This window comes from Dreissena polymorpha, chromosome 2 (genome assembly GCF_020536995.1).
Source record: "Dreissena polymorpha isolate Duluth1 chromosome 2, UMN_Dpol_1.0, whole genome shotgun sequence".
NCBI classification, from domain to species: domain Eukaryota; kingdom Metazoa; phylum Mollusca; class Bivalvia; order Myida; family Dreissenidae; genus Dreissena; species Dreissena polymorpha.
The window spans coordinates 30381832-30405293 of NC_068356.1; the positions used below are offsets into that span (position 1 = coordinate 30381832).

General features: G+C 39.1%; 1 protein-coding gene across 3 annotated transcripts in view; it reads left to right on the forward strand.

Annotated features, from left to right (window-relative positions):
* The window catches only part of LOC127866387 (serine/threonine-protein kinase 31-like), a 103940-nt gene that overhangs the window by 77543 nt on the left and 2935 nt on the right, over positions 1-23462 (forward strand). For all 3 annotated transcript variants that reach the window (XM_052406878.1, XM_052406876.1, XM_052406877.1), the window contains 13 exons: positions 316-422; positions 1226-1394; positions 5961-6083; positions 6387-6491; positions 7381-7581; positions 15039-15287; positions 15506-15601; positions 16536-16616; positions 18848-18961; positions 21273-21380; positions 21781-22017; positions 22479-22610; positions 23199-23243. In XM_052406878.1, the coding sequence (XP_052262838.1) occupies positions 316-422; positions 1226-1394; positions 5961-6083; positions 6387-6491; positions 7381-7581; positions 15039-15287; positions 15506-15601; positions 16536-16616; positions 18848-18961; positions 21273-21380; positions 21781-22017; positions 22479-22610; positions 23199-23243 (1767 nt within the window). The remainder of the gene's footprint in view (positions 1-315; positions 423-1225; positions 1395-5960; positions 6084-6386; positions 6492-7380; positions 7582-15038; positions 15288-15505; positions 15602-16535; positions 16617-18847; positions 18962-21272; positions 21381-21780; positions 22018-22478; positions 22611-23198; positions 23244-23462) is intronic.

The window sequence follows — 23462 nt, forward strand, 5'->3', positions numbered from 1 at the left end:
ATTTCAATGTAAGTATGTATTATCTTTACATTTGTGGTCATAAAAAACACATTTTCATTACGCCACACTTGAATTTATGTTTTATTCTACCATTCATCAAATTGTAATATAATCTTACACTGAAATCAACAAATATTGCGCTTGGATTGACTTGCTTAGAGGGCAATTCAAAATGTTCAATGATGTGAATTAAAACATTGGAAATATTCTGAAAGTTCCAGAATTCTTTTTTATTCAAGATAAGAATACTTATTACTCCGCTTTCTCCCGGATTTATAATTTGTTAGTTAGTTCTGATCTGTGTCAATATTTCAGACTTTACAAGATGAGTTTGCAGCATCAGCAGCTCAACTTCAGGAGGAAACTCTTACAAAGCGCATTCTGACAGTTGTAAGCCTAGCCAATGTTGTACGAAGATTAAGGTAAAAGAAACTAATTATAAATAGTTTAAAATCATGTTAAATATTTATGAAATAAAAAAGATACATTTTAGAAATAATCCTTCAAGAATATGATATTCAAACAACACAAAGGCCTAACATATACCTACATGTAGGCCTGTGCTTTCCTTCCATTATAAAATTCAAAGAGTTGAAACTTGCTGGTAGGCTTACAGTTCTTATTGTTGGTGAGTTTTATTATCCCCCGCCAAAGGCGGAGGGATATTGTTTTGGCGTTGTCCGTCCTTCCGTCCGTCTGGCACTTTTGTGTCCGGAGCCATATCTTGGAAGTGCTTTGGCAGATTTCATTGAAACTTGGTACAAGTATATATATGGATAAGAGGATGATGCACGCTAAATGGCATTGTACACCATCTGTTAAAAACGGAGTTATGGCCCTTTGTATCTTAAAAAAATGCTTTTTTCTGTGTCAAAGCTCTAGTTTTGCCTGGGATATCAATTCAACGAATTTGCTAGTTGTTTTTAACTCAACTGAGCATAATGTGCTGAAGATGAGCTGTTGTGGTCAGTCTTTGTCCATCATAGATCATTGTGTGTCAGGCTTTGTCAACAATAAGCTCTTTTCTACTCTAGAAACCACATTTTTAGCTCACCTTAGCACATTTGTGATCATTTGTTGTGCGTTGTGAACATTTACCTTGTTAACACTATTGAGGCCACATTTATTGTTCAATCATAATGAAACTTGGTGTACTGACATTAGTCCCAATGATATCTCACCTGAGTTCTATCTCGATAACTGTATTTCGATAACTGTCCATTAGGAACCAGTTTCCTCCAGACAGTCAGCGATGTTTTCTGGAGGAGGCTATAGCCCTATGCTCGGATGCTGACAGGGTAGACAACTCTAGATGCCAGTCCCTCATGGAGGTGGGCTCAGCCCTGGCCATGTACAAGGCCGCACAGGATGAAATCAGCAAGTGCAGGGACCCGGTATGGCACTGTGTAATTTGGTGGTGTTGAATTAAGTGTAGGGTTTAATACACTACAGTCAAAGAAAATACTTTAAACAGGACTTTTTATGCCCCCTGTATGGTGGCATATAGCTGTTGAACTGTCAGTCTGTTTGTCTGTCTGTCTGTGTGTCCGTCTGAAAACTTTAACATTAGCCATAACTTAAGCAATATTGAAGATAGCAACTTGATATTTGGCATGCATGTGTATCTCATGAAGCTGCACATTTTAACAGTGACAGGTCAAGGTCATCCTTCAAGGTCAAAAGTCAAAAAATACAATCCAAGGGAAGTAATAAGCTTTAAAAGGGAGATAATTTCTTAACCTACCAAATGATATATTGAAATTTTATTTAAAAGCGGCGCAATAGGGGGCATTGTGTTTCTGACAAACACATCTCTTGTTTACCTTCTGCTTTACAAAGATGAGAAAATAGCCCTGTCTTATTTATGTAAGTTAATCGCAGTTCCTGTAGATTCCTTGCCAACTAATGTTAATAACTTAATATTTTTATGCCCCCAGAACATAGGTTCTGGGGGCATATTAAAATCGCAATGTCCGTCAGTCAGTTAGTTAGTTAGTCAGTTAGTCCATCTGGATTAGTTTCCGCTGAATAAGTCAAGCAATTGTCATCAGATCTTCAACAAACTTCATCAAAATGTGTAAGGCAATAACATCTAGGTCAAGTTCGATAATCGGCCAAATTGACCAACACACTCCTGAGTTATGGCCCTTGATGCATCATAAAATTTGTTTTTTCTTGTTTCCGCTCAATAACTCGAGCAATTGTCATAAGACCTTCACTAAACTTCATAACAATGTGTAAGGCAATAACATCTAGGTCAAGTTTGATAATCGGCCAAATTTACCCAGACACTCCTGAGTAATGACCCTTGAATCATCGAAAAATTGAGTTTTTTCTCGTTTCCGCTCAATAACTCGAGCAAATGTCATAGGATCTTTGCTATACTTCATGATAATGTGTAAGGTCATAAGATCTAGGTCAAGTTCGATAATCGGCCAAATTGACCCAAAAACTCCTGAGTAACAGCCCTTGAATCATAAAAAATTGAGTTTTTTCTCGTTTCCGCTCAATAACTCCACCAATGGTCATTGGATCTTCACCAAACTTTATAAAAATTTGTAAGGCAATAAAATCTAGGTTAAGTTCAATAATCAGCCAAATTTACCTAAGCACTTCTGAGTTACGGCCCTTGAATCATCAAAAAATTGCTTTTCTGCTCAAACATGCTCATAACTTCTATGTCGCTTCAGATGTAACCTTCATATTTGGTATGCAGTGCTTTTTTTTGTGAGGCGCCCCGGGGCTGATAAGGGGTGGTTCGGGAGGGGTGTCCCCTCCCGACGTTGATTTTTTTTTTTTTATTTAACGTGTCAATTCACGTTTTGTGGTGCGTTATAATTCAAAGAAAAACATCGTCAAAAGACGTCATTTGGTGCGCTATGACTCTTCAAGAAAATCCCCCAGTCATTTATATAATTATAATTATATAATTATATTAAAATATATAAAAAAAAATTATTGTTTAATTGTTTTAAAACTTTCCCGCACAGACAGTAAAATCCCGACTCGAACGATTCCCCAATGCATCCGTTTCAACCCGACTCTATTACTGTATACTTACTACTTTTCAAGTTTCTATTTATTACCCGATAATTCCGTTTATTCTGTTTGGTCCGTTTTTATAAATCACTTTCTGGTAAATATTTACGATAAAAGCTCTCAATTATTTCTTTAACACAAACCTTGCCATTTTTCTGTAGTATCAAATAAATTTTAAGTGACTATTTATAGATTTTAGGAAATATTGCCTCTGAACATGCGTCAATCCCCTGACGTGTTGTGTGCTTGTTAAAACGCTCAATACACGCATGCTTTCTATGCAAATGACGCAACGTTGTACATGCTGCATAATTTTCGTGCTCTTTTTAATTGAAAAAAAGATTTGACACAAAATAAATTGTTACTGCTAATTTGAAGCAAGAATATTTTAACGTTGCAGTAACATTTACATTCGGAAGTGTGTTTCGGATTAAAAAACGTTAACATCGACTTACCGGAATGGGTTTCGGATTACAAATTTAATTATTCCCATTTGAAATTTCAACAAATATTAACAGTTGCGTTATGAATCCAACGATAATTTGTTTTAACACTTTACGAGTCGAATAAATGTTTTGACGGAATTATGCATGAAATTCATGTTGTCCACGAGGATAACGGCCGGTTGCAATCATCAGTCATCTATGTATCGATTATCGGACGAAACATTTACAAGTGTGCGTAATTAATTCAACGAAAAATTGTTAAAGCGCATTACGTGTCTAATAAATGTCAGAAAAATGAGGTGAATCAGTTCTATAAATGGACATGATGAAATATACATGTACTGGAATTAAATTGCTATCGCATAATTGTAACCGGGAGTTATTTGCACAATTTACTCGCTATAAGTAATTGTTTACCACTTGCAATTAATTTCTCGTATTAATTATGAGTCATAAGTAACACTTGTTTACAGTGAAAAGGTGTGATGATGATGCCTGATGCCCAAAACCGTCTTTAATGTACTGTACTGTACTAGTTACCTTTTTATGCCCCCTTTTCGAAGAAAAGGTGGCATATAGTGATCGGACTGTCCGTCTGTCTGTCTTTTCCGTCACACTTTGCGTTAAGGTTTCGAAAAGTGCTCATAACTTCTATGTCCCTTGAGATATACCCTTCATATTTGGTATATATGTGTATATGGACAAGGCCTTTTCATACGCACAAAAAAATTTACCCCTGTGACCTTGACCTCGAACTTAGGGTCCGCGTTTAGGTTTCGAAATCTGCGTTTAGGTTTCGAAAAATGCTCATGACTTCTATGTCCCTTGAGATATAACCTTCATATTTTGTATGCATGTGTATATGGACAAGGCCTTTCCATGCACACAAAAAAATTTACCCCTGTGACCTTGACCTTGAACATAGGGTCCGTGTTTAGGTTTCGAAATCTGCGTTTAGGTTTCGAAAAATGCTCATTACTTCTATGTCCCTTGAGATATAACCTTCATATTTGGTATGCATGTGTATATGGACAAGGCCTTTCCATATGCACAAAAAAATTTACCCCTGTGACCTTGACCTTGAACTTAGGGTCCGCGTTTAGGTTTCGAAATCTGCGTTTAGATTTCGAAAAATGCTCATAAATTCTATGTCCCTTGAGATATAACCTTCATATTTGGTATGCATGTGTATATGGACAAGGCCTTTCCATATGCACAAAAAAATTTACCCCTGTGACCTTGACCTTGAAGTTAGGGTCCGCGTTTAGGTTTCAAAATCTGTGTTTAGGTTTTGAAAAAATGCTCATAACTTCTATGTCCCTTGAGATATAACCTTCATATTTGGTATGCATGTGTATACGGACAAGGCCTTTCCATACGCACTCAAATTTTGACCCCTGTGACCTTGACCTTGAACTTAGGGTCTGCGTTTAGGTTTCGAAATCTGTGTTTAGGTTTCGAAAAAAGCTCATAACTTCTATCAAGCGTTTATAGGGGGCATAAGTCATCCTATGGTGACAGCTCTTGTTTATATTACGTAAATGGTACAACTTCTTGCTAATCAAGCTGCGATAAACTCTTTCTTCGTGCCCGACGCCAATCAAAAATAATTGTCGATTGTTAACCCCGCCCTCATAATCATTCGCGTAACCGATTGGACGATGAACATCACAGTTTGACGACTGGAAAGTTACCTGATCATTGTCAGCATTTAAATGACTGTGTAATGTGGCTCGAATAATCAATACCGGCGTCATGCTATTCTCAGTGGATTATCCATAACCCCATGTGGTGTTTATGGCGATTTTCTTGTGAAAGTAGGTACCAAGTGCTCTTTTCAAACAGGGAATATTGATACACTGATAGAGAAACCTTGATTAAGAAAAAAATCTCCACTTTCTTTAACTGAAAAATACACTGATCGGAAAATTTCAAGCGCCCCGGCGAGGGATCGTTGAATGGCCTGTGGAAAGCTCTGGTATGCATGTGTATATGGACAAGGCCTTTCTATACACACATAAATTTGACCTTGACCTTGAACTTAGGTTCCGCGTTTAGGTTTCGAAATCTGTGTTTAGGTTTCAAAAAGCGTTTTTGGGGGCATATGTCTTCCGATGGAGACGGCTCTTGTTTTATGTAAATTTAAGTTCGAGGCCACTAGCCCAAAATAATTAATTAGAGTTGGAATAGTAAAAATTAAATTAAACAATTATTCACCCTTAGGACATTTAAAATTATGATGGGCAATAAAAAAACATCATGCAATCAAACTTTGGAAGTCATTTGGCTGTCAAAATAACAAAGAAATGGTTTTGATAATAAAGGTATTCTTCAAGGTTTTTTTTGTTATTCATGTGGCATAACTGTGCATTGATTCAGTTAAGGCGGAAAGTGTCGTCCCTGATTAGTCTGGGACGACACTTTACGCACATGCATTAAGCCCACTTTTCTCAGAACAATTATAATATATTTAAGACCGAGTTGGCTATGTTGGTATCTGGAAGAGATGAGGCCAGAAGGAGACTGCATGAGAAGCTGAATGTCTGCCTGGGGGAGATAGACAGGATGCCTCTCACAGACAGGAACAAGCAGGTGCAGGTGGGTGGAGGCTTGAAGCGTCACATGTCTGGTGACTGAATGTGGGCAAATGTACGGCTGAAAAATCCTGTTTCAAAAGGACATTGATTTTGATTCTGAATCATTGCCTGTTGACATGTAAAAGGCAATATGGAAGTAATGCTTGTTTTTTAATTGACAGGGGTTTTCATTGCGTGGAGACATCTGTATTGCTTGATTATTATTTATATGCTGTCAGTCTTGTTAGAAGTATCCTTATCTATCCAGGTAAAATGCAAAGCAATCCTTCTTCATTTATGTAGCTAATTGTTTTTACCATCATAGGAAATACAAGACAGACTGTCCAAAACATACAATGCCTATCTTCAACTGCAAGTGCAGGATGTTCCTAGCCTTGAGACCATCTTACCCAGATTCCAGCCATGGAAGGTAAAACTTTATAAATGCTAACACACTTTGCTTTTTCTCTGGCCAAATTTTGTCAATTAATTTCTTTAATACAGCTTTTGGTAATTTTTTGTTTCAGTAGCTACAGGCTATCGAATTAGTGGTTAGTGTGAAGAACATGTTAATAATAATAGAAAACATAGTATAAAGTTCTTCTCTGTAATTAATTTATTATTTGTTTAATCAAATTTCATCACAATTAATCTGTTATTTTGATCAACCACACTTTCGGAAAGCTCTATATAACAGAAACATTGGTCTAGTGTATTATCATGCCTGCAACCAAGCTTGTGACTTTGGGATTGCAACTTGTCATTCAGCGTGCACTTTTAAAACAACTTACCAAAAATGCTCAACATTCTCAATTTTTTAGCTCAAATCAGAAGATGAGATTTGAGTTACCTCTCACCTGAGTATTGAGAATGTCAGTCATGGCACAAAAATCTCAAATCCCAGACTTAAGAAGATGCACATAGTCCTCCTCAAACAAAGTGTTGAAACTTATGTGGACAGCAACTGAGCATGATGATCAAGCTCATTTACAAAATGGAGAACAAATTATAAGTTGAGTCCAAATATTGACTTGTGTTGGTATTTTTGTTATACTAGGCAATTCAGTCAATTGTAATCCCCTTTAGTCCGGACTGTAACTTCATCATACAGCATGCAATGTCAACATTATTTCCTACGAATGTTACCTGTGTGGAGGTAATGTGACACCCTTTGGGCAAAGGTCAAGGTCACACTAAGGGCCAAAGGTCAAACATGTTTATGGTGCAGCTTGTTAAATGACTACAAGCATTATAGAAGAATGGGCTCTACATGTTGCCATGAGGCTTCTAATTATAGTGTAATTTGTTGTTATTTTCAGTCAAGGAAAGATTTGGAGTTCTCTGATGTCAGAACGGCTACAGATTACTGTGAAGAGGCACTGCAGACGGCCTTGACCCAGATAAAGGACAAAATAAGTGTGCAGTCCACAGCAACCCCTGACAAACCAGACCTTGATATAGACAACCTGATGAAGACGTATGCTCATGCACTCCAGAGGGAAATCAATGTCACCGACATGGTAAGTGGGCATTAGTCCTCTCTGTTACTACAGGTGTGATCACCGACATGGTAAGTGGGCATTAGTCTTTTCTGTTACTACAGGTGTGATCACCGACATGGTAAGTGGGCATTAGTCCTTTCTGTTACTACAGGTGAGATCACTGACATGGTAAGTGGGCATTAGTCCTTTCTGTTACTACAGGTGTGATCACCGACATGGTAAGTGGGCATTAGTCTTTTCTGTTACTACAGGTGTGATCACCGACATGGTAAGTGGGCATTTGTCCTTTCTGTTACTACAGGTGTGATCACGGACATGGTAAGTGGGCATTAGTCCTTTCTGTTACTACAGGTGTGATCACTGACATGGTTAGTGGGCATTAGTCCTTTCTGTTACTACAGGTGTGATCACCGACATGGTAAGTGGGCATTAGTCATTTCTGTTACTACAGGTGTGATCACGGACATGGTAAGTGGGCATTAGTCCTTTCTGTTACTATAGGTGTGATCACCGACATGGTAAGTGGGCATTAGTCCTTTCTGTTACTACAGGTGTGATCACTGACATGGTAAGTGGGCATTAGTCCTTTCTGTACATAGAGGTGTGATCACGGACATGATAAGTGGGCATAAGTCCTTTCTTTTAATGTCATAAATACTGACCTGTTATCGTATGCTTATACTTTCCAAGGGGAAATAACTCATCCGGAATTTTAACTGGGAATCCGCCACCTCAATACCGTTATACAGGCCAGGTTAAACATAGTGCAATGCAACCTAGCCAAAAATCGGTAACCAAACCTCAATATTCTTTCCGGATCAACCAGGTGTATACGTGTCTTTTACGGCTCTGAATTAAAATATTGTTTTTCACTTGGTTGATTGGGGTTTTGAATAGATTAATTGTGTTATTTATCTTTTTATTTCTCATTCGGATTAATTTGTGTGGATTTTATGGATTTTGTTTCATTTGTAAAAGGTAAGCCATGCTTGTTTTTATCGAACAATGGTTTATTTCTACCATGCTGGGTGTTTTCAGGCGCGAACGAACACGTGCAAAACGTGCTCTTCTAATACATTGCTAGAACGTGCAAAGCATGTTCTTCTAATGTGTTACGAGATCGTGCAAAGCGTGTTCTTCTATTGACAGATTGTTTATCATTTGCCATTGTGTGCAATAATGATTTTAACGTTCCGTATGACAATCTAATTGATTGTCATTTTATTTTTCATCTGTTTTGAATTAAACTTTTGTTTAATTTATGATCTACGGCAGTATTATTATAATTTTCATTATGGTCAAATAATGATTTTATGTGCCGTATGATAATCTGGTCTGTGACCTGTTTATGGTTGAATATGCTTTGCTCTTGTTTTTCATATATTCGACTACATCATGGTCGCAGAAACAAGAGTGGATAAATACCCGGTGACTTCGCAGATCATGGATGATAGTTGCAGTATCAGTCACCGGGTATCGGGCACGATCGCGACCGTACTATGCTAAGTCTCTTAGACAGTCGGTCAACATCAGACTATATGGCGACACCCGTCAGCCGGTCTTTACCCGATGGCATTGGTCAAGGACATCAACCAATGCCGGACCATTTGGCATCCGCCATACAGTCATTATCCGGTGACAACACTGGTCATGATATGACCGGTACGTCACCGGGGACGTTGATCACTGACCATTGATCGACGTCTGGCCGGTCCGGTGTCCGGTCCGGACATTGATCACCGGTCTGGTCACCGGTCATGTCACCGGTCCGGTCATTGATCACCAGTCCGGTCATGTCACCGGTCCGGTCATTTAGCACCGGTCATATCACCGGTCCGGTCATGTCACCGGTCCGGTCCGTTCATTGATCACCGCTCCGGTCACCGGTCAACAGTCATCAGTTAGGCCTGCCACCGATAACACCAGTCACCGGTCAAGAAGAAGAACTCGGTCTTCTTCATTGAATTATTCTCCTATTCTTCGTTGAATACATCGTCTTCATCAAGGATTAGACATCGGACACGCTCTTCTTCGTCGAGCAGTTCTCATCGTCGCGGCTCTCGTAAGCGATCACGTCGTCACTCACGGAGACGTTATTCTAGAAGATCTCGGTCTCATCGCAGCCGATCCACATCTCGGCCGATCCAGATCTCGACATCGCAGGAAACGAGGACGTCGTCAACCTTCACGTAGACATCAGCGGACTGCATTGAGCACCACTGGATAGTTATCGAACATACCTCTCCTTCATCGAGCAGTTCTCGGCGTTGATACGCTCGTAAGCGATCATGTCAATGCTCACGGAAACAATATTGTAGAAGACAATATTTCCAGCGTAGCCGAACAATATTTCGGCATCGAAGTTACATGGATGTCGCCACTTCTCACGTAGGCGTTAATGAACCTACTGGTCATATCGACGTTCTCCATTTTATTCCTTTAGGAATATCATGTCTCCATTCCACGTGTGATGGTTCTTCTTATGGCATCCACACATGTTGCAGTCACCGAGCCGTAGTTGTATACGAACACTAGTTCGTTTAACATTCAGGCTTCGGGATAAGCTGTTCTTTTCTCCACTACGACTACAAGGACACTTATGCCTATTAATACTGATAATCTACCGTTGTTTTCCGGTTAACATTATCAGATGACTTCGTGGATGGTCATTCTTCTGCACCAGATATTTCCATTCTGACGCAGTTATATTATACCGGTCCCGATCACCGGACATCGGTCACCATTCATCGGTCATATCACCGATCACTGATCACCGGTCAGAATAAGTGATGTCTCATCGCCATCGGATTGGATTTTTTGGCACGATCTTCTTTTCCGAGCAGTGCTTGACATTGATAACAGACCATATGGATTCCACCATTTTTCGGTCTTTAACTGGTAACGTCACCGGTCATATTATGACTGGTCCGTTCACCGGGCTACAGTTACCGGTCATTGACCGGTCCGGTTCGGTCACCACTTACCAATTACCGGTATTCCACTGTGTTTTCATCGGTCAATTTTTAGTATCACGGGTATCGTCTACATTACATAGTTGTATACCTCTGGCTATGATTGTATTGAATACTATATTTTATGGATTTAACAATCTACATGACTTTTTGTGTTTTTCAATACTGATGTTCTACTGGCGACGGTTACCAAATCATGCTATATCTGTTATTTGTACTTCTATCTCAAACGGCTACATGCAGACTACTGGTCTTGCAGATAGATCGGCTGAAGTGGGCTCGGAGACTAGCATTGAGGTCGAACATTACTATTTGACCTCTATTAATTTATGTTCGAGACCCGAAGGATGAATTGTTTTAAACCGCCTTTACCTGTCGGCTACAGACTTTGCAGTCAGTGTCACGGAACAGTTGGGACACATTAATGACGCTAGCAGGATTAGCAAGACGACATTTGTATCGACTTCTGCTTTTCTATTGCTCCTACGGCAGTGCATATTTTCAAGCTACTGGAATCAACAAGAGTTCTGACACATCGGATTGCCTATCAGATTGACCGCATAGCGGCTACAGTCTTGTAGATGGCTTAGGACCTATTGAACTCAGATCTTAGATCCTAGGATCTGGAGGGACCTCATCTTAAAGTTATTCTTCTATTACACTTCTGGCCATAACAGGCCGTCTTCCTATAACTGGTCGTATTCCTTTCGGAATTCGTCCCGGTTAGAAGTCTTGAAGTAAATGGATTAATCAAGTCAGAATTTAAGACTTCCATGCATTCTACCGGCAAGCGTGGACCCGCTTAAGGTTATCCCTAGGGTTTTCACCTTTTTCTGCCATCACACCTCCGATTCCAGAGGTACCACTATCAATCATATTTCCGTACTTCGCAAATCGATGACTTCGCGACCTGTATTATCCAGGATTTTAAAGGCGCCTGTTATTGTTTCAAGAAGAGGCTATATTCTGTAGATAGGTCATAAACTTATAAGTGTTAAACACTGTCATATTCTACCAATTTTCAAGTGTGTTTGGAGTGGGAAAGTTCGGCTTGCCGTGGTTTCTTTGCCCACCCATCCTTGACAAATGGTTCCGGTCACCGGTCGGTATTTACCGGTCCGGTCACCGGTCCTTCTGCTGAGACGTCTTTTCTTACGTCCGTTTCAGCTTTATTTTTAAGATAATTGTATTAATCTCGGGATTATTTAATGACACAGATTTCTATCTTTTTGTCATTATTTACCACTATTCAGTGGTGTCTAGACTAGAAGATTATCTTGGCAAGAATATAGTTTATTCTACCACAACCTTCCTTACATCTTATACAGATGTGAGCAGAGAAGGTTATGGACGATCACATAGAACAACGTATCTTGATTTTCTCAATTATGTGGTATCCTAACGAATATCACCTGCACATCTACATCTTGAAAAGCGATAATTCTTTTTAGCTGTTTTTCATTTACAACACATTTTCACGATTCCTTTGTGATGGTTTCAACTATCACACATCGGTCGTGGTTTACTTACAGACACGGAGGTGATCATATTATCACTCCTTGTAACTGGAAATCAGGAACTTATTCGTTCTTTGCAAGAACAACAAATTTTCTCTATCGTCTTTCTCATACCAGGTCGTCTCAACGCCCTGTTGGACGTTTTGTCCTGCAGTTCTTTCTTTCGAATTATTTTTCCGTTGGGTTCAATAATGTAATTGCGCATGCGCGGCAGTGAAGTTGCAGACGAGTTGCATGGTGTACATAGTATCAAAGAATGTTGTTTATCATCAAACGCTAGTTATTAGCGTTATGCGATCGTATATCGCAGTGTATACCGGTATGCTGAACAACGTCAATAATGCAGCTCACAGAAATCGATCCAGCAGGGTGTGCGATTGTTATACATTCGTCCATTGACATAAACTGGAATATCTTGCCTTCTTGGTGAGTTTTTGCCATAATTTCATGAAATATACTTAATGAACCATGGGATTATGGTTCTACGACCTTTTAAGTCTCCTGTACAATTATTTTCAGGAAACTTCTTCACAGGTCAAATATCATATCTCAGAGAGACATATTTTTACTGATCCAAACATGTGCCACTCCATGTCTGGCCATTAATAACTTTTAGTTATCTCTACAGAAGAACGTTTTTCTGTTAGAATTTCAATCCTTGTTACTTGTGCAAGGATAATTCCATCAGAACTGTATAAAGGTTCTATGGAAATTCATTTTTTACTGGGTATTTGAGAGCATAGTTATTACCTTAATCACTCTGCTAGATACATAGAGGTTTTTCTCATCTTTTTCTTGATGATAAGAAATTTGTTCTTTTCTTCATCAAAGGATAGAGATTATGCTTTCGTATACCTTGTTTTGTGTAAGTCATCGCAACTCTGTGCTGTCTTGCCTATTTTGGAACTGATCCAAACTATGGAACGTCAACACTATGTTTTTCGTTCCTTTACCTTCTTAAGCGGTTTTGACTTGTGTTACATGTTGGGATGCTTAATGAGCTCCCTATGAACCTTTTTCATCAGGCTTATTAACAGTTCCAATATAATTTTAAGACGGTTTTCCTTCTTATTATGGCTTTTACCATACGGAGAAGTGAAATTCATGCTTTTCTGTTGAATACAACCAATTCCAGTTGGATCTATTGTCGTTTTCACTTTGTTGTGTCAGCCAGGATTCCTTGCTTAATATCAAGTCCTCTATATGGCTTCTACCTTCAAGTTTCCAAGTTTTTCTTAAACTGATAGTCATGAAGATGAGGATAAACTTCTTTGGGCAATCAGGGCTTTGAAGTTCTATCTTAGCAGTGTAAGTCAGAAGTCCATTCGAGGCTCTCAAAGACACTCTTCATTTCCCCCAAAAAGGGGGGGGAGATGTGTCTGCGGCTTCTATTTCTCGGGGTTAGACCTCGACTAAGGAAAGTTAATCTTATCCTATCTAAGGATTCATTCCTTTTTAGGATCTGACCGCATGAATTAAGAGCTCTGTCTGTTTTGTGGGCATATATTAATCACACCCAACTTTTTGACGTGCTCTAAGCTGTTTACTGGAGGAATCCGACCACCTTGTCATCTTTTTATCTTCGTTTTCTGAAGTGCCAACAATACAATTTGTATACGTTTGGGCTTGTTGTGGTTTCACTAACGGTAGTGTCTTCTTTACGACATAGACATATTACTCTGTCCGAGAAGTCATAATTAATACCGTTTTAACGAAGATTACTTGATTTCATTAGCTGATAACCCTGTTTATGGGTTCTACTGTGTTGGGAAAATATATACGAACCTTCCCACCGCAGCTGCAAAATCAGCATACGATAACAGGTCAGTATTTATGACATTAAAACAATTTTTTTAAATAAAATTCATTTTAATTATTAAATACTTACCTGTTATCGGTAAGTCCCACCTCCCACCCCGCTATTCGATTAATATTTTTGTATATATATTGAAAGAATATTGAGGGTTGGTTACCGATTTTTGGCTTGGTTGCATTGCACTATGTTTAACCTGGCCTGTATAACGGTATTGAGGTGGCGGATTCCCAGTTAAAATTCCAGATGAGTTATTTCCCCTTGGAAAGTATAAGCATACGATAACAGGTAAGTATTTAATAATTAAAATGAATTTTATTTAAAAAATTTGTGTTACTACAGGTGTGATCACCGACATGGTAAGTGGGCATTAGTCCTTTCTGTTACTACAGGTGTGATCACCGACATGGTAAGTGGGCATTAGTCCTTTCTGTTACTACAGGTGTGATCACCGACATGGTAATTGGGCATTAGTCCTTTCTGTTACTACAGGTGTGATCACCAACATGGTAAGTGGGCATTAGTCCTTTCTGTTACTACAGGTGTGATCACCGACATGGTAAGTGGGCATTAGTCCTTTCTGTTACTTCATATGCACCTTGATGAGTTCTACACGCCGCACCCATTTTTGGGTCACTAGGTCAAGGTCACTGTGACCTCTAAAAAAAAAAAATCTGACAAGCTTTCGCAGCCGATTGTGGCACCCGTTATGCGGTGCTCTTGTTAGATATCTCTTGAAAATAGTTGATTAAATGCCTCCTTGTGGATTGAAAACTTAACCTTCCAAAATTTATAAGATAATATCATTGCTTATTGTTTATGCATGATTTACAATAAATTTTAATAGAATGACCTACAGAACCAACTTCTGGTGCATGAAATTTAGCCAAGCTCTGTGAAAAGAGGGTTTAACTCATGTGCGTAAAGTGTCGGCCCAGATAAGCTTGTGCAGTCCCGCACAGGCAAATCAAGGACAGCAATTTATGCTTTTATGACATTTTTCGTTCAAAGAAAGTCTCTTCTTAGCAAACAACTAGTTGATTCAGAAAGTGTTATCCCTGATAAGCCTGTGAAGACTTTACATGCTAATCTGGGTCGAAACTTTACGCACATGAAATTAATCCCCTTTTCACAGAGCGCTGCTCAAACATTTGAAAATTATCTACTCTGCAGGTGCACAGTAAAGATGCCAGTCTGATTGCCCTGGTTATTGCCTCAGTGAGGAAGGAACTGCAGACAGAGGCCTCCATGATTGAGAACTTCAGAATCCTGAGGCAGGAGTTCTACGAGAAAATGAAGTCCATAGAACCGTGGCTTGACAACACGCCCTCCTTCAGCGAGCTGCAGGAGAACAGGAAGTTGCTGCGCTCTCTCAAGTCAAAACTGAGACACCTGCAGGCTGATAAGTTGGACTTGGAGGAGGTGAGGGGTTTTATCTTTATTAATAAATGCTCAATTAGTTGTTTTTTATGTACTTAATTTAGGACACACTTTTATGAAAATAATTGTATGAAATACATCCAAGAAGCTTTTACTTTCGATATTTTCCTTTGATTTACACTTGTTTTAATACATGTAGGTATGTTAAAGCAGGTGTTTTCAAGGAGTTGTGTCTTCATTGAGGTGACTGCCTATTTCAGAGCGGTGATGAGGGAGAACTGGTCTCAGTAAAGGAGGAGGAAACCAAAGTGCTGGGCCAGCTCCAGGCAGCTGTGGTCAAGTCTGAATCATTCATGGTAAGACTGTGCTTTGGTCAAGTCTGAGTCATTCATGGTAAGGCACAAGTACAACATGCTCTCATATGTGTTGGTCTTTGGTGTTGGCTTACCTGAGCCTGAAGTGTTACTTAAGTAGTAAAGGTAACTGAACCTCACATTCATAGTTTAGCAGGTTCAGTCTGATCAGTTTGAAATGGCATTCAGGTAACAATTATTGTCTCCATTTGGCACTTAGATAAGCGATCTAGACCAATGTGTCTCTTATTTAAATAGTTATCTGAGTCCTCCTTTATTCAGTGAACAGAATATATTTGAAATGGTTTGCTTTTGTCTTGCAGAATACAGAAAAATGCAGAATATTTGTGCTTTCAGAGGGTTATGAAGTTCATTGTTTTGTGAGTGTTTTCTGTGCAATGTTATTTTTATGCCCCTGAAGGAAGGCATATAGTGATCGGACTGTCCATCCGTCTGTCTGTCTGTCTGTCTGTCTGTCTGTCTGTCTGTCTGTCTGTCTGTCACACTTTGCGTTTAGGTTTCGAAAAATGCTCATAACTTCTATGTCGCTTCAGATAGCAATTTCATATTTGGCATGCATGTGTATATGGACAAGGCCTTTCGATACGCACACAAATTTTGACCCCTGTGACATTGACCTTGAACTTAGGGTCCGCGTTTAGGTTTCGAAATCTGCGTTAAGGTTTCCAAAAAACCTCATAACTTCTATGTCCCTTGAGATATAACCTTCATATTTGGTATGATTGTGTATATGGACAAGGCCTTTCCATACGCACACAAATTTTGACCCCCTTGACCTTGAACTTAGGGTCCGCTTTTAGGTTTTGAAGTCTGCGTTTAGGTTTCGAAAAAAGCTCATAAGTTCTATCAAGCTTTTATAGGGGGCATAAGTCATCCTATGGTGACAGCTCTTGTTAATTTATGTAATGTTTTTCAGCATGAAATGGCCACCCTTGCAGACTCCAACTTCCCAGAACTACGTGTGCAGTATCCTGAGCTGGGAATTGAAAACTATTTGGTATTTATTTTATTTTTTGTGTGAACAACAATGTAATGGTAACTTGTAAACGAGTCCTGTTTTAAAACCTAGTTAATATTTGCAGTATCACAACGGCAATAGGATGCACATTTTGACAGATATGTTTTGTAGGTAGAAATTGTTTTGATTATTCTGTGTGTGCCTATGTTGCTCGCTTTGTTTTCTACAATATTCGTATGCAGAAAAAATGCAAAGGTTTTCAATTCTTATACAAGAGGCTGTTTAAAAACGTCTTCTCAATCAAAACTTTCTTTAAAATCATGCAGGTATCCCTTAAATCAATACTAGGTCTTCCCAAAACAATAGGCTAAGGCCTCCTCCAATGAGGAGAAAAACCCTAAAATGTACAGATTTTACCAGTATGGTTCATCCTTTTTAAATAGCTTGGTCTTTATACCTCCTCCCCTCCCCAAGGCGTTCTCCTACACTTGTAATGAAGCCATTTAAAATTGCAGACCTTTTATTGTCCCACATTAAAATTTAAAAAGTAATGCATCTTTTTTAACTTTGACTTTCTATAACATCTTTATTGTAAATATACTTTTATTAGCAGATTATTCTCTCATTCCCCCCCCCCCCCCCCCCCCCCCCCCGTTAAATTGTCCAAAGATGTTCTTTATATTTTTTATTTAGTTAATGAAGAAAAATTGCATCTTATGATTTGGAGTTGTGCACGGGTGATTTTTGTCATGTGACATTAAATAGTACACAAGTAATGCCGTTTTTTCTTCTTAGACATTCTATATGAACATCATGGTACATTTTATGACATGTGACATCCTTTGGTATTATCTGTCACTATTGTTACTCTTTCTATTCAAATCTGAGGATTTAATTAAGGTCAAGTGGAATATGCATCATATAAATTGATCCAGTCCATTCACAAACATAGCCGCAATGGGTCTGGACGTTTTTAGCTCGACTATTATATATGAAATATATATAGTGGAGCTATCCTACTCACCCCGGCGTTTCCGTGAGCGTGCAAATGTTAACGTTTGTGTTCTACCCCAATTATTTTCATTGTCCCTTGACAATCATATTGCTTTCATATTTTGCATACTTGTTCACCATCACCAACCTATAAACAAGAGCAGACCTCTGTATCAAGCATTTTGACAGAATTATTGCCCCTTTTATACCTACAATATGCATAGTATTGATAAATCTAAGTTAAAGTTTGCGTACTTCCCCAAATATTTCCTATGCCCCTTGAGATATTGCTTTCATATTTTGCATACTTGTTCACCATCACCAACCTATAAACAAGAGCAGACCTCTGTATCAAGCATTTTGACAGAATTATTGCCCCTTTTATACCTACAATATGCATAGTATTGATAAATCTAAGTTAAAGTTTGCGTACTTCCCCAAATATTTCCTATGCCCCTTGAGATATTGCTTTCATATTTTGCATACTTGTTTACCAACATGACCCCAACCTATAAACAAGAGCAGACAACTGTATCAAGCATTTTGACAGAATTATGGCTCCTTTTATACTTAGATAATTGAACATTTTGATTAAATTGACATAACTTTTTTATTTATGATCAGATTTTATTAATACTTTGACAAAACAACACTTACCTGAATACCACAATGGATTCCACCCAAACAATACCCCACGCCCCAACCCAGAATCCCCCCCCCCCAAAAAAAAACACAATATTTTTATTGTTCCTTTTTTATTTTTGAAACATCGTCTAATAAATGACCTACCCCCACATTATACTCCCCTCTCAACCCCCCCCCCCCCCCCCCCCCCCCCCCCCCTCAAAAAAAGAAAAAAATCCTTTTTTATTTTTGAAACATCGTCTAATAAATTATTAAATATGAACAATTTCCCCATGATGGCTTACGTTATACTGTCAAGCACTCGAATAGTCGAGCGCGCTGTCCTCTGACAGCTCTTGTTTTACATATGGGTATTGTAAAACCTTGTAAATTTGTAGGTGTCTCATTATTTGTCCAATCATGAAACTTGTTTCAAATATTTGCTTTGTTCTATAGGGAGTTGGTGTGGCGGCAGTTTTCCTTTCATGGCTATAGAGAAAATTTTCCTTTTCAGAACAGTTGAACAGTTTCCTTTTAATCTCAGTTTAGCACCTTAAGGCCTCTTGTATTATTTACCACTAAAATATAAACAGATCTCAGCCAAAGCCTTGATGGACTATTCACAAATGAACAACTGCTTGTGTATTTTTTAGGCATACAAAGGGTTAGTGAAGAGTGGTCGAGATTTGGACATGTACCAGCTGACTCCAGGCTTCCGTCCAGACATGTCTATCTCCACCTTCAACGGGCAGCAAGTCCTTATACAGGTCTGTATGGAGGATACTCAATGACAAACATGTTCAACCAAACTTAACCATTATTGCAATATATCTATCCTAGTTGGAAAAAAAACATAAGTAATTTGATTTGTTGATAGATACTTTATTTCTTAAATTGTTTGGACAACCTAGCAAGAAAAATAAATTGCACATCAGACTTTTATTTTGTTATGGAATATGTGATTATTGGCCCTTAAGATTTCTTACATTTAATGAACTTTTAAATTGACCAACATGTTGGCCCAGATTTTTTAACCAGGTTTTCCGAAGGAAAAAACTGGTTATTAGATTGGCGAATGCGGGCGGGCTGGCGGAATAAGCTTGTCCGGGCCATAACTATGTCGTTCATTGTCAGATTTTAAAATCATTTGGCACATTTGTTCACCATCATTGGACGGTGTGTCGCGCGAAATAATTACGTCGATATCTCCAAGGTCAAGGTCACACTTTGAGTTCAAAGGTCAAAAATGGCCATAAATGAGCTTGTCCGAGCCATAACTATGTCGTTCATCGTCAGATTTTAAAATCATTTGGCACATTTGTTCACCATTATTGGACGGTGTGTCGCGCGAAATAATTATGTCGATATCTCCAAGGTCAAGGTCACACTTTGAGTTCAAAGGTCAAAAATGGCCATAAATGAGCTTGTCCTGGCCATAACTATGTCATTCATTGTGAGATTTTAAAATCATTTGGCACATTTGTTCACCATCATGGGACGGTGTGTCCCACGAAAGAATCACGTCAATATCTCCAATGTCAAGGTTGCCACGACTAAAAATAGATTTAAAAAAAAAAAAAAATTACAAAGGGGGTTAATTTTTTTTGGTCATTTCAAAAGTTCAGTTTGAGTTTTCTCCCTTTATCAGATTTTTTTTTCACAATGAAAACCTGGTTTTGTGACAATTTTGTCCCTTGTTATTACATATTGTACCATTAATCGCCTGGTAGCTTTTATGGACGTTTGTATTTAAATTGTGACTATATGTGGCTTGTTCTCGGAAAATTGGGCTTTATGCATGTGCGTAAAGTGTTGTCCCAAATTAGCTTGTCAACTTATACAAGTGCCTCCAAACAAGCATTGCAATCCATAGCGTCAATGCATATATGAGATTTGTTATGGTGATAAGGGGACTTAATGCATGTGCTTAAAGTGTCGTCCCAGATTCGAATGTTCAGTCCACACAGGCTAATCAGGGACAACACTTGCCGCCTAGACTGGATTTTTCATGTGGAGAGACTTCCTTTAAATGTTAAATACCATAAAAGCGGAAAGAGTTGTCCTTGACTATCCTGTGCAGCTACACAGGCTAATCTGGGATGACAGTACCCACATGCACTTAGCCCAGCTACACAGGCTAATCTGGGATGACAGTACCCACATGCACTTAGCCCAGCTACACAGGCTAATCTGGGATGACAGTACCCACATGCACTTAGCCCAGCTACACAGGCTAATCTGGGATGACAGTACCCACATGCACTTAGCCCAGCTACACAGGCTAATCTGGGATGACAGTACCCACATGCACTTAGCCCAGCTACACAGGCTAATCTGGGATGACAGTACCCACATGCACTAAGCCCAGCTACACAGGCTAATCTGGGATGACAGTACCCACATGCACTAAGCCCAGTTACACAGGCTAATCTGGGATGACAGTACCCACGTGCACTAAGCCCAGTTACACAAGCTAATCTGGGATGACAGTACTCACATGCACTAAGCCCAGTTACACAGGCTAATCTGGGATGACAGTACCCACATGCACTCAGCCCAGTTACACAGGCTAATCTGGGATGACAGTACCCACGTGCACTAAGCCCAGTTACACAAGCTAATCTGGGATGACAGTACTCACATGCACTAAGCCCAGTTACACAGGCTAATCTGGGATGACAGTACCCACATACACTCAGCCCAGCTACACAGGCTAATCTGGGATGACAGTACTCACATGCACTAAGCCCAGCTACACAGGCTAATCTGGGATGACAGTACTCACATGCACTAAGCCCAGCTACACAGGCTAATCTGGGATGACAGTACTCACATGCACTAAGCCCAGCAACACAGGCTAATCTGGGATGACAGTACCCACATGCACTAAGCCCAGCTACACAGGCTAATCTGGGATGACAGTACCCACATGCACTAAGCCCAGCTACACAGGCTTATCTGGGATGACAGTACCCACATGCACTAAGCCCAGTTACACATCTGGGATGACAGTACCCACATGCACTAAGCCCAGTTTTCCTAGGAGGCTCAATTGCTACATCAATCCCTGTTGTGTAGGAATACCACATAGGAGATGGAGACCACTGCTCTAAAGACGAGTTCCTAAATCAAGTGTGCAAATACAACTGTGATAATGGCGTCATTCAGTCAATCTTCTTTAACAAGGTAATCAAAAATCAAAAGGTATCAAAATGCTTCACTTGTAAACATATCCTGCCAAGTAAATCCTTTAATCCTCAGATGCGCATTTTCACCTGTTTGTAGTCCATTAGAAAATCAAATTAAATTGAAGACTTTTTATTGAAGACTTTTCTTAATAGATTCAAGTTTAAAAGGCTTCATTTCTAACCCTGAGATACTGATAAACAGCAAAAAGCATAAAACATGAACAGCCTGCAAGTTACTTGCACACTCTTCTGGTTTTATGCTGGTGGCATTTAGCCATACTTTGTTTCTGATCGGAAAAAGGGTAATAACTATTTGTTGAGTAATGCTGGGCATGGAAGAAAAAAAATCTCATTGAAATGAGGTAGAAATCAATTCCTGATTGTTTTAATCTCTACAGTCAGAGCGCCAGGCGTACATAGAGACCGCGTGGACTGGGGGAGAGCCTGCAGAGACCCTGATCAAGTCTCAGACATGGACCCCAGCAGAGCTCCAGCAGATCTGTGTGTCCCTTGTACAGCGGGTCATTGCCCTGCACTCAAGCGGGGTCATACATGGGGAGATCACTCCCCAGTCTGTCATCATCAAGGACTGCAACTCTGTCTGGCTTGTGCTGCCAGATTTCTCCAGGACGCTGGTAAGATTATTGTGGTTTGATTAAATGTAGATTTTTTTCAATGAATATTTCAGTATTTAGATTTTCCTCTTAATCTGCTTTGTATTTCAATTCTTGATACTAGTTTTTTACTGATTCCTTGCTTTGTTAAACTATGAATTTAAGAATATTGGCATTTCATAATACATGTGCATATTGATCTTTCTGTATTTATAAGCTGATTAAATTGAGCCTCATTCTGGAAAATCTGCAACGGCTAATTAGGGACGACTCTTTCTGCCTGAACTTAATTTTCATTTAGAAGAGACCTTCATTTTAAAAAAATCCAAAAAAGAGAAAATTGTAATCCCTGATTAGCTAATGTGCACTGCACGGGCCAATCTGGGACAACACTCTACACACGTGCATTAAACCTAATTTATTTCCCTGATGTGATTCAAATAACATGTTATTATTATTACGGGTTTGCATGTTATTTGAAGGCTGAGAGGATGATGAAGCGGTATGTGACAGACACTGGTGTAGTGTTCCAGTCCCCTGAGTTGCAGTTCTCATCAGCAGAGAGTCTCGGGCCTGCTGCAGACGTCTACAACATGGTGCTACTCATATTTTTGGTAAGTCAAGTTTATCATTAATTCATGTTTGTTTTTTGTTCATACACTGTTGTAGTATTTGTGAATGGCACATAACATAGTATGTGTACTTCTGTTACAATGTGTGACTGCACTTCAATGCCATGTGTGCCTTATGTTGCAATTTTGTTCTTTGACTTGTATTACACTAGCAATACCACAAGTATTGTTTCTGAAATCAGCTGAAACAAGTATAATAAGTGTTTGAAATAAATAGTTTTGTCCAAATGTGAATTAACAGAGGATCGTGTGCATTTTTAATAGGAAGTAAGCCATATGCAAATTTATATTGTTTATGACAAGGATCATTTATTGAGCCCTTTTCTCGGAAAAATGGGCTTAATGCAAGTGCATAAAGTTTTGTCCTAGATTAGGCTGTTCAGTCACAGGCTTATCAGGGATGGCACTTTTTGCTTTCATGGAATTGTTCGTTTAAAGGAAGTACCTTGTTAACAAAAATCCAGTTTTAGCAGAAAGAGTGCACAATTATTAGCGAAGGCAGGCTGCCCCCCACCCCACCAACCCCAAACAAGACTCATTTAAACAAAAAAGTTTTTATCTACTCTGCAGTTGCACAATCCAAGCGGTAAAGACAGCACAGCAGGCTCCAAAGAGGTTTGTCTGACTTTTGTTGTCTATGCATAAAATGCATACATGTTCTAGTTTAACTATTATAATTATTTGAAGTATCCCTTTACTTAATATCTCTTGGCATTTTGTTTGATGAACAATTTATTTTGTGCATCCCAGACACATTTTGATGATAAGGCTTACTCACGGCAGCAATGTTTTCTAGTGCAGAAATCATAGCTCCCATTACAAAGTAAATAGGAA